Source organism: Hemicordylus capensis, chromosome 2 (assembly GCF_027244095.1).
Source record: "Hemicordylus capensis ecotype Gifberg chromosome 2, rHemCap1.1.pri, whole genome shotgun sequence".
In the NCBI taxonomy this organism is placed as follows: domain Eukaryota; kingdom Metazoa; phylum Chordata; class Lepidosauria; order Squamata; family Cordylidae; genus Hemicordylus; species Hemicordylus capensis.
Window position 1 is genome coordinate 398,227,010 of NC_069658.1, and position 11,982 is coordinate 398,238,991.

The 11,982-nt window shown below is 46.5% G+C and overlaps 1 protein-coding gene and 1 long non-coding RNA gene across 3 annotated transcripts in view; one reads left to right on the plus strand and one right to left on the minus strand.

Moving 5' to 3' along the window:
* MBTD1 (mbt domain containing 1) overlaps positions 1-11,847 on the minus strand; it is a 124,996-nt gene extending 113,149 nt beyond the window's left edge. Inside the window, exon 1 of one of the 2 annotated variants that reach the window (XM_053304126.1) lies at positions 11,771-11,847. In XM_053304126.1, the coding sequence (XP_053160101.1) occupies positions 11,771-11,791 (21 nt within the window). In that variant the 5' untranslated portion in view covers positions 11,792-11,847. The remainder of the gene's footprint in view (positions 1-11,770) is intronic. The other variant, XM_053304130.1, reaches the window with a different exon arrangement.
* Positions 40-7,354, plus strand: LOC128348302 (uncharacterized). Its single transcript, XR_008318065.1, has 3 exons — positions 40-383; positions 967-1,084; positions 6,912-7,354. It is a non-coding gene; the product is annotated as an uncharacterized LOC128348302 (long non-coding RNA).
* Positions 11,848-11,982: the final 135 nt, after the last annotated feature.

An 11,982-nucleotide genomic window follows, 5' to 3' on the forward strand; every position in this document is an offset into this window, starting at 1 on the left:
AAGCATCACAAGAATTAGAATGTTGTATGTATACTTTTGCTATACGTTAGAGCAGCACTTTGTGCAACCACAGCCAATCTCAAAATACCATAAATAACTGTATAATGATAAACAGTTACTGTATTCACTAATGCCTTACAGATAGAGATTATTAACTAGGCAGACTATAGCACAACTAAGGAAACAATCTTGAGTTCCTATCAAAATTGTAAACAGGCTCTACTTTCCTTTTGTGAAAATTCAGTTTGGTTATCACTCATCAAACCCATCATACATTCAAGCAACTGTTAAAGGAACTCACTGCTACTTCAAAAACTACTGAAAGGGGAAATTATTTTGATTGCAACACCATCGTTATCATTTCAGACAATCCCAGACAGCAGGTGAGTGCAAATATTGGCTATAATTTGGCTTGAATATTTCCTAGTAAAGGATGGGCTGGTCAGCATGTGAGGTGCCTTGTTCTCTAAAGTCATGCAACTTCTTTTCTAAATATTTTCACAAACTCTTTGAAGCTTGGGTCAAATAGTTTGGTTATCAGGAGTGAAAACCTCCCAATGCCAAGCCTAGATGTAACTAGATGTATGTATGTATGTATTGGTTTATTTTGGCCCAAGGCCGATGTTACATGAGAATTCTGAGATTGCAATTCCCCATGTCTTTTTCCTTTTCAAAATGCAGCCATTTATGGGCAGGGTCTTTTTGGATTGGGGATGCAGGGTGGAGGGGTTGTAACCCTTTGCCCACGCTAACTCTCCTGTTTATATTCCCCCTCCTAAGCTAGATAGTGGCACTTCCTTGAAGGCTTTAAACCTTAACACAGGCCCTGCCTCGTTCCTCAGTACCGGGATCCTCAGAGAGAGACCCGGTCAAGGTTTCCCCCACCAGAGAGCTCTCCATAGCGAGAGCAAAGGGAAAATCTAGAAAGCCAAATAAGGTTTGTCTGGTTATTTTGTTGTTTTTTAGGGAAGGAAACAAGAAAGGTTCAGCTCACCAACAAATGAAGGGAAGAAGGAAAAACAGGAGCAGAATGAAGAAGACTAGATAGCAACTGGAGCAGGAGCCCCAAGATACATCTGATCAGGTGCAAAACAGGAAAGGAATTGGGGATCCTATTCCCAGGGCCTGTTGGGAGAAAGGAATATTGGGTCTTACCTGTGAAGGGTCCTTTTTCACCATAACCGGAGCCCATCCAGTAGTTAGGGTATTTCCCACATGCCTCAGCATCGACAGGAAGTTTAAACAGCAAAGATTTACTGAATGACTAGGCAGCTCCCAGATCCCCAGTTCCGACTGTCTGGCAGAAGGATGCTGCAAATTTTATCTATAAGTGGGAGAGAGCTCTTGTTCTGGAATTATAAAAACGGTTGCAGGGTTAGGGTACAAGTAAAGTTAGGTACCAAGGGGATCGCAGATGGAGTCGCGAGTCCACTGCTGCAACACCTCCGCCCATTATCTATATATCTTAGCCAACAAATTCCTTTAAAAAAATTATAATTGTTATAATTATAATCCCGTTTAGGTTTTCTGGACTTCGTCCTGCTCGTGACTTCTACTGAGTGGGGCAGATGGGCTCTGATTACAGTGAAAAAGGACCCTTCACAGATAAGACCCAATGTTCCTTTTCCCTCCAGAAAGAGCCCATCTAGTAGTTAGGGACGTACCAAAGCTCTGGCATGCACAGCCCCAGGTGGGATGAGGAAGAGTTCTATACTAGTCTACTTGTTGGAGCACTGTGCAGCCTAGGGCCGCCTGCTCTGAATGGAAGGCAGAGATCTTGTAGCACTTTATGAATGGGGAGACTGAGGATCAGGTCGCTGCTTGACAGATGGCCTGTAGAGATGTCCTGGCCAAGAATACCGCTGATGTAGACACACGTTTTGTCGAGTGGGCTGTGATGCCCCGCGGGACAGGGATCTCCACTGTCTTGTAGGCTAAGATGATGGTGTCCCATATCCATCTTGACAGTGTGACCTTCGTCACCTTGTTTCCTCATGTTGCGTGGCTGAAAGACACGAATAGGGCTTCCAATTTTCTGAACGGCTTGGTCCTTCATATATATATGCATAAGTCCCTTCTCATGTCCAAGGAGTACCACGTCTTCTCCTTTGGGCGAGTCAGCTTGGGGCAAACAGAGGGTAATACCACCGGCTGTGCGGGGCTGAAGATAGAGTTAACCTTGCATATGAACGTCGGGTCCAGGTACAGAATCACCACTTCCTCCTGAAACATGCACAGCTCCTTTCAGACCGATAGAGCCCCCAGTTCGGAGATCCTGCAAGCGGAGGTGACTGCTATGAGAAACAGCACCTTGCCCGTGAGGACTCTGAGTGGGGCCTCTTTAAGGGGTTCAAACGGAGATTTGATGAGAGCATTAAGGACCTTGTTCGAGTCTCATGATGGGAACCTGTGAACTGGTGTGAGAGCCAGGTTGGTGGCTCCCTTCAAGAAGTGTCTAATATGTGGGTGGAGAAGTGTTGATCCGTTTGAATTTAACTCGAGTATGGATGCGAGGGCTGGTGTCTGTCTCCGCAGGGTGCTCGGCCGGAGATCCTGGTCGAGACTATCTTGAAGGAAGAGAAGGACATCCTGGACTTTAGCCATCGTTGGTCGGATATCTTTCCTCTTGTTTCATTGTGAGAAAGCCATCCAGGTGGTTTGGTAGATCCTGTTCGTAGATGGTCTCCTGGTGGATAGGATCATCTACTGCACCTTGATTTCATATCCAACTTTGGCTAATATTTCCTGCTCAACATCCAGACGTTCAGTTGGAGCCAGTCCGGGTAGAGCACCAGTCCCTGTGACAGTAGATCCAGGTGCCTGGGAAGGGGCTAGCAGATTGGTGAGCCATGGTCGCCATGGCCACCGTGGTGCAATTAGAATGGTAGTTGCTCCCTCCTAGCATATTTTCTGAATCACTCTGGCAGGTATCGCTGTGGGAGAGAAAGCATACAGAAGGCCCGCTGGCCAGTTGTTGGGGAACGCGTCGGTCCCCTCCGCCTGTGGATGGTAGAACCGTGACATGAACCTTGGTACTTTTCTGTTTTCCAGAGTAGCGAAGAGGTCGACCCATGGACGTCCCGACATCTTGATAACCATCTCTAATATCTCCAGGTTCAGGGACCACTCTCCCGTATTGACCTGTTTTCTGCTGAGCCAGTCTGCTCTATGGTTGAACTGCCACTCAAGTGTTCCGCTGTTCAAGACAGTAGGTTCTTTTCTGCCCACGTGAACAGCCTGGCCGCTTCTCACATGAGCGCCCTTGATCTCGTCCCTCCTTGGTTGTTCACACGTGCCTTCGCTGAGGTATTGTCCATGCTGACCCGTACGTGGTGGTGTCTGATGTATGGTAGGAAGTGAATCAGTGCTACGCGTATGGCTCTGAGTTCTAGTAGATTGATAGACTCCTTCTGCTCTCTTGGGTGCCATTTCCCCTGCACAAAGTGATGGCGGAGGCGGGCTCCCCAGCCCCCAAGGTTTGCATCTGTGTTTATTGTGACCTGGGATGGTACACTGAGAGGGAGACCCTGTGATAGGGCCCTGGATCTCCACCAGTGAAGGGAGACCCATACCTTGAGAGGAACCTGGAGGCGTATTTACTCGCACATTGAGATCTCATCCTAGTATGGAAGCAGAAACCACTGTAAGGTTCGAGAGTGCTACCTGGCCTGTGGTGTGCACTCTATGCATGCTATCATGCAACCCAGAAGCGTGACTAGGGTCATTAGGGGGGCTGAGCCTTTTCTCAGCACTGTATTGGACAGTAGGGATATTTTTTCCCTCCGTTCCGGAGACAGAGTGATGGTTCCCCGTGCTGTGTCAAAGACTGCCCCCAGATGCAGCAGTCTCTGCGTGGGGGTCAGGTGGCTCTTTTGGTGGTTCACCACAAAACCGTGGGCTTGGAGGACAGCCAGTATCTGTTGCACATCTCTTTGGGCCCTTGCTAGTGATTGCGATCAGATGAGCAGATCATCTACATAAGGATGGAGGCAGATTCCTTGGGTTCTGATGTGAGCAATCAGCGCTATCATGATCTTCATGAAGACCCTGGGGGCTGATGAGAGGCTGAAAGGCATAGCTCGATACTGGTAGTGTTGTCTGCTGAATGAGAACCTGAGAAAACAGCGCTGTTCTGGGTGGATTGGGATGGGTAGGCAGGCCTCTGACAGATCTACCAATGCTAGAAACTCCCAACTCCTTAGTGACTCCATTCTGAAGGAGCGTTTCCTGATGTGGCGGTTCAGGGGTTTGAGGTTTAGTACCATCCACCAACTTCCATCCTTCTTTGACACCAAAAATAGCAGTGAGTATACGCCATGCCCTGTCTCGGTCATAGGCACTCTCTCTATTGCGTTGATCTGTAGGAGGTGCTGGATAGCCTGTGTCATCTGTTTCCTTTTTTCCAGTGACCTGGGCACAGGCATGGTGAGGAATCTGTCCAGGGGGGGATGAGAACTCAGGAGACAGCCCCCCCACCAGACCGTCTGGAGTACCCATTGGTCAGAGGTGGCCGCTGACCAGGCTGCCCTGAAGAGCAAGAGCTGACCTCTGACCGAGGCAGTGTTACTGCTTCCTTTGTTGGAAGGGAGGCTGGAATTGCTTGTTGAAGGATTGGCTGTCTGAGCCCCGAGGTTGTTGCTGCCAGTGGTTGAGTCTTCCTTGTCTTTGGTTAGAAGACCTGTAGTCATGAAATGAACCGCTGGGAGAGTAATTGGGATGTCTGAATGAGGTGCAAAAATTTCCTGGAGGAAGCCCCATTTCTAAAAGCCCTGGGTGTCTCTGTCCTAGAGGTTGGCATTGCCTTTTTCTTGTCCCTAGTTTCCACCAGTACTGGTTCCAGGGACTCTCGAAACAGCTTGGAGCCCTTAAAGGGAGCTGAAGCTAGATTCAATTTGGACTTGGAGTCCACTTTCCAGTGCTTCAGCCAGAGGCAGCGCCTGACCACTACTGCCGAGGACATAGCCCTAGAGGCCTGTTGGATGCAATCCAGGCTGGAGTTTGTCATGAATGCCGCCGCACTGGCCATCTTGTTGATTCCTTGACACAGCTTGGGGTTCTCGGGCGGGACCAACTGTGCTAGTTCTTTCATCCAGGGTATTGTTGCCCTGGCAAAGATAGAGTTTCGAATTTTGATCGAGCTTGAGCTCGGAACTCACTGCCTTCTGCAGCCAGGGTAGGAAGAAGGGCCTTGAATTCTCTGGCAATAAACCCCCCTCAGCCACTCTGCCCCACTTCCCAAAATTGGAGGGTCTGCCATGCCCTGCCTGCCCACGGGGCTACCCACAGTTATGCTGTCCTCCTGCTGTAGCCCAGAGGCAGTAGTTGTGGTAGGTAAGGGAGGGACCTGATTGCCCCCATTCCCCACAAGCGCAGCACCAGCAGGGTCAGAGGTCGAAAAAATGGCGCCTGTCACTGCATACCCTGTCTCGCTGTCATGTGCGTCCCTCACCGCATCACAAGTCTCCCCGATCTCTCCCTGGTGATCTAGCAGCCTTGGAGATGGGATACGGTGGGGCTGCCATTGTTGGCAGGTCGCCTTAAGGAGCAGGCACTCACCGAGTCTTTTGACTGGCTTTCGTGGTTTGTGGCAGCCCCGGTTCCGCTTGGAGTTGAGCGTAGCACGGTTTTCCTTTCGTTTTGCCTTTTTGGTTTTTTTCTGTGGTGTGGCTCTCGCCCCCTCAAGGGGGGTGCTGGCTGTTCTTTCAGAAGCGTGGGTCTCCGCCCATGGTTTGCCCTCTGATAAAGAGCCCATGCAGGCTTCAGTCGTGTGGGCGTGCTCCATGCGCAAACAGCTGGGAGGGGAGGCAGGGGAGTGAGTATCGGGCGGGGGGGGAATTAGATAATAGAGCACAGAGGCTTGAAATAAAAAGGCTCAGAGTTAGGGAAGGCACAGAGTTTAAGAAGGGCTCAGAGTTGGAAGTTAAAAGGACAAAGGGGATCTAAAAGAAAAACAAGAGAAATTGGAGGAGCTCTCTCCCAAGCTGCCGATCCTGAGGCGACAGGAAAAGGAACTGGGTATCTGGGAGCTCCCTAGTCATTCAGGTAATCTTTGCTGTTTAAAGTTCCTGTTGATGCTGAGGCATATGGGAAATACCCTAACTACTGGATCGGCTCCGATTACAGCGGGAAAAGGCTGGACTTCCTGTTACCAGATACCTGAAACTATCCTGTCTACCAGAAGAAGTGGTGGAAGTTAACCTTTTGTGAATGATGACCTACTCTGAGGGAGAAAGTGAAGAGTTCCAATAATGGATCAACGTTATTATCTGGCCCAGAGAGGCACTTGCTTGTACTACAAAGTAATTGGAGTGAGGGTCATGGTGCCCAAAGGAGGACAAGTAAAAGCTCACTTTTGCCAGTTTAAGAAGCAACGGGGCCTACCAGGTCTTGGGGCAACAACAGTTTCAGAAAATTGCTTGAGTAGTCACTTTTTTGCAAAGAACATCCAAAGTGACAACTCTCAACCAAAAATGATACCTGAAAACACACACAGCCTGAACACTGCCCTCTAACCTAGAGGTAAAAGTTGTGCCCTCAAGTCAGTATCGACTCCTGGAAACCACAGAGCCATGTGGGTTGTCTTTGGTAGAATACAGAGGGGTTTACCATTGCCATCTCCCACATAGTGTGAGATGATGCCTTTCAGCACCTTCCTATATCGCTGCTGCCCAATATAGGTGTTACCAACGGGGATTCGAACCAGCAACTTCTTGCTCACTAGTCAAGTCATTTCTCTGCTGTGCCATTAGGTGGCGCCCTCTAACCTAGATAGATAGAAAATTCAGAATGAGTATGGTTGACTATACGGCATGATGCAGTGCGTCAGGAATATATTGTAGAAGCTTGTTAGAGAGTACTGTATTTTGTGGGGAAAAGCGGTATAACGGAATTTATTTATTTGGCCTATTCAGAACTGCTGAATGTCAACAGATGCCAGATGCTGTCCATAAAAAGCCATCTCCATCAGAAAGAATCAATACTAGAAAATCTCTAAAGTCTTCCTTACAGAGCATAAACAAGTACAATTGCTACACATTGAACTTCCAACTGCTGCTCAAAGCATGCAATATTACATACATTTGTAAAAATGGCAGTAACTTGGAAGTTATAATTACCATCCTCTACACTGTGGAAGATTTGGCATCCCAAATACGTCTAACCAACAACACCATTTTTAAACAGTATCTCTCAAAGGCAAAAGAGCCAAGATGTATCAAACCAGTGTCCCTTCTAGGACAAGAAATCCTATTATTAAATCAAGCACACAGATGGTCCAAAAAGCCTTTTTCTACGTGTTTTAGACCACCAGATATACCTTCTGTAAATCTGTATGTAACTGCATACCCTCAGGGATTTCTGAAGATTACACTGCAAAGGCCACATTGAAATCCACTGATCATCATTAAAAAGAAAAATTGTACTGCATACAGTTCTGGTCACCACATCTAAAAAAGGACATTGTAGAACTGGAAAAGGGCAGAAGAGGGCAACCAAGATGATCAGGGGCCTAGAGCACCTTTCTTATGAGGCAAGGCTACAACACCTGGGGCTTTTTAGTTTAGAAAAAAGATGACTGTGGGAAGACATGCTAGAGGTCTATAAAATCATGCATTGTGTGGAGAAAGTGGATAGAGAGAAATTCTTCTCCCTCTCCCATGACACTAGAACCAGGGGTCATGCCATGAAATTGATTGCCAGGAAATCTAGGACCAACAAACGGAAGTACTTTTTCACACAACACATAGTCAACGTGTGTAATTCTCTGCCACAAGATGTGGTGACGGCCAACAACCTGGATGGCTTTAAGAAGGGTTTGGATCACTTCATGGAGGAGAGGTCTATCAATGGCTACTAGTTGGAGGGCTGTGGGCCACCTCCAGCCTCAAAGACAGGATGCCTCTGAGTACCAGTTGTAGGGGAGTAACAACAGGAGAGAGGGCATGCCCTCAACTCCTGCCTGTGGCTTCCCGCAGCATCTGGTAGGCCACTGTGTGAAACAGGATGCTGGACTAGATGGGCCTTGGGCCTGATCCAGCAGGGCTGTTCTTATGTGTTTCTTCTTTTATAAGAAACAGCTGCAGGGGTCCTGAGCTGGACTGAGACTGTAGCATGGGGGGCAGATTAAGCCTTTCCCACTAAAAATCACCCTCCCCCTAGCTATTTGCCCCAATTGTTAAAATACACACATTTTTACCAACTAGAACAAACAGAGAGGCAAGTTTCAGTGGGGAAATTATGAGGAGAAGAAGCAATCCTGATATAGATCAGAGCTCCCCACAGCCACTTTTTGCCAAAAACAAAAAACAAACAAACAAAAAAAATGCAGTGAGTCCCTGTCACAAGATTCTAACATGCTCTTAATGTAACTTCTACTTTCGCCTTAATAGAGCTATGCATTTAGAATGTGCTGCATAAATACATGCTGCACCAATGGTTCACAACTCTAAAGTATTTAATTTGTATTATATTCTTTGTGGCCACAGGGACTAGAACTGTTTTTAAACTTCAAGCTGAATGTGTCAAGAACCTAAAAAGTACTGGGTGAGAAGAGAAAGATGCACACTGCTCATTCTGGTTCACAAGCAGAAAGAAACCCTCATCCCAAGGAGTTCGTAATCTAAAATTCAACCAAGAAGGAAGTTAGATAAGGCAATAAGAACAGACATTTTAAACATTAACTACCTCATCTTATAGACATGTACAACTGTGAAGATGGGCAAAATTGTTTGCCTTAAGGCAGTGACAGCAGTGTGTCGCTTGTTCATCCTAATTTGCTACCTTTCAACTGCAGCCCCCACAAAAAGCGGTTCCTGCCAAATGGTATGCTTATAGCGTTCCATCAAGAGCAAGAGCTTCATAATAACGAAAAAGATTTGGGATGCCACCTAGGCAAGCCGTTTCCAGTGGTGTTACTTTCATGTTTCGTTTCAGCCCAGTTCATGTCACACATCATCTTTGTACAATGACACTTGGCCTATGTCAATGACCACTGTTTTTGGCATATTCACATCAATCAACTGCAGCGTCAGAGAGATAAAAAGCTAGGAAATTGCCTTATATCACATCAGACCACTGGCACATCCAGCTCAGTATTGTCTACAGTGACTGGCAGCAGTTCTCCCAAGGTTTCAGGAAGAAGCCCTATCTGGATATGCCAGGGACTGAACTTGAGGCTGTCTGCATGCAGAGCACATACTGTACCACTGAACTGCGGTCCCATCCCTAGCTCACAATCACAGCTAATTATCACAGATTATAATGATACATTTGCACAGTAATCACTGTTGCCCATCCTGAACACTTCTGTTAGTGCAAGAGGTTGCAGAAATATGCCACAAGATAAATCACACACATAGCTGTGCATTGTCTTGTCACTTTCATTACTATTTAAAATGCACATGGAACACACAGTGTATAGCATGCAGACCAATCACATGATCCAGTTGGCTTAAGTGCAACTTAGGTCAGTGGTTTTCAAAACCTCTACCTTCAGCAAAGTATTTCCACATCAACTCATTTGCTCAGGAACCCCCTGCGTGTCTGTCAAAGAACTGGAATACGTTACAAAAAGATTCAGAGACTGTTCTAAACTGCATATTTGCTTCATTCAGGGCAGTGGCCAGGGTATGTTGGGCATAACCATTGCCCCACATGAACTGATAACAGAACAGCAACACCACATAAAATAATCTTCTGTGGATATTCATTTGCAAGAGAATAGTAAGCCATTTTTCAGGAAGCTGCTATATGATCCTCTTACTGGAGTATCCCAGGGTTTCCTGGCACATAGTTTGAAAACTACTGAGCGGATGGGAGGGTGATAGGAGGACCTGTCAAAGACTAACAGGAAAAGCACTGCTAGAGAAGTTGGACTTGAGCAGGGGCTTTTAGCTTTGCTATAACTGTAAGAAAGCAAAATCAAGAATGGATTTTCTTTCAGCTGTAAGCTTTTTCTGAGGAAGATATGCAAGACAAGTGTCCCCACATTAAAAAATCCCATGCAAAATAGGCAGAATGGAGAGTGGACACATTAATGGGTCAGGAGACCTTGAAGTAAATTAGAATGGATGAAGTTTAAGAATGCAGGTAAATGCACACTAACCTATTATAGTGAAAGGTAGGACAGCCTTGAAGGAGTTCACACTAGGTACATAATGGAAAGGAAAGGAAAGAAAGACTTGGTAGGCTTGTAGAGTCTTGCAGCACCTTAAAGACTAATACATTTATTGAACATAAGTTTTAACCACAAGCTTATGACACAATAAATCTGTTAGATTTTTAAAGTACCATAAGACTCTCTGTTTTTGCTCCAACAGACTAGCAGGGCTGCCTCTCTGGTAGCAACAGTATAAATATAAAGCTATATTGTCCCAAGTACTAAAGACTTTTAAAGAATTACTTAACACAAAACAAAACTAACATAGGGTCCAGTATTTACATCTATCTGTTTATTTTCACAGTGGAGCAACTAACATTTTATTTATTTCTATCTATGTAAACCACTTTTGGAACTTTTTGTTGAAAAGCGGTATATAAATACTTGTCGGCATGGCCATCACCATCAGGAAAGCTGCCTTTAACAAATTAAAAATGTGAACTTCAGTATTAAGCACATCACTAGTAAACAAAATGCAGAAATTGCAATATAAAATGCATTACAGATTCCTTTATGATTAAAACTACGTATACACCTTATATAGCTTACACAGCACAACTGCCTTATCAGCATTCCATAACTGACAGTTTTGCTTTATAGCTCTTATTTTCACATTAATTTTTAAAGCCTTCACTGCCTGAAAAGAAAACAAAAGGTGTTTGTAAACATGAATCGAGACAAGTGTGAAATATGAGTCAAGTCAGCACCATTCATTTTCTGCTCCTGGATGTCTGTATGCAACAAAGCTAGTCGCAGAAGTGTTAGGAAAGTAGGACCAGAAGAGAAACAACACTGGCAAGGCAACAGTAGACTTCTCTAATTGCTAGTTGTCTCTTCTCCTAATGAAGGAATTTCTAGAAATACTCACAAACCTAAAGCCCTTTATACTTCAGACACACTCTGCCCAATTAGGATGGACAAATGAAACACACTGCAAAAAGGTCTTGATTGGATATTATTTGTTCAGTGCCACACTGCACATCTTTCCACAAAATGTGTGTGCTGTTTACTTGAAATGCTACATAAAGGGGAAAAAGAGTTCAAATACTTTTTAAGATGCCCACATTTCGCTTTTCTGGCCATAAACTAAGGCAAGCCCTGAAGAAAGCAGGAGGTGCCAAAGTTCCCGGTAGAATACAAATGGTATGGGAAGCTGCAATGGGAGATAGAAAGGGGTCTGGAAGCATCCAGTACACATGCATGAGTCTCTCCTGATGCACAAAAGGCAGGAGAACTTCTCCAGGTCCCCCACCACTTCTCACACAGTGCACTGAGGCGCGGGGCGAAGGGGGAAGAGAAGATTCGTTAGCTAGCTAGCTTGGTTTTTTAAAACCACGTAACATCTCCTCTTCTCCCTGGCCCTAGTTGCTTTGTGGCCCCCGCCCGGAACAGAGGAGCTCTGCTGCCAACTTCCCTCCCACTCTACACACTGGACGGCGCTGAGCTCCTAAAACTCCAGGGCTGTTGCTCTGCCTACTTTCTTTCTCTCAGGGAGATAAGGACCCGGAGACTGAAGCGGTGGGAAGCCCCCTGCAGCCTCTCAGGGCAGCCAGTCCGGCCCGGGTTCCCCTCCACCCCGCAGCCTCCCCACGGGGGTTGCTCTGCTCTACTCACCAGGTCCTTTGTGTTTTCCATCAGGCCCTCATGGGCAGGGGATGCCTCCTGGCGCTGCTCGCTGCCACCCCCGCCCCTCCCCCCTCCCGCCCCCTTGGCTCAGCCCCCTCCCCCCGGGCTCTCCCCCCTCCCCTTTCCGAGGGGCAGGGCCAGGTTGGAGAACGAAGAAAGTTCAGCCTCTCAGTTTGGCGAGGGAGAGAAAAGACATTCAA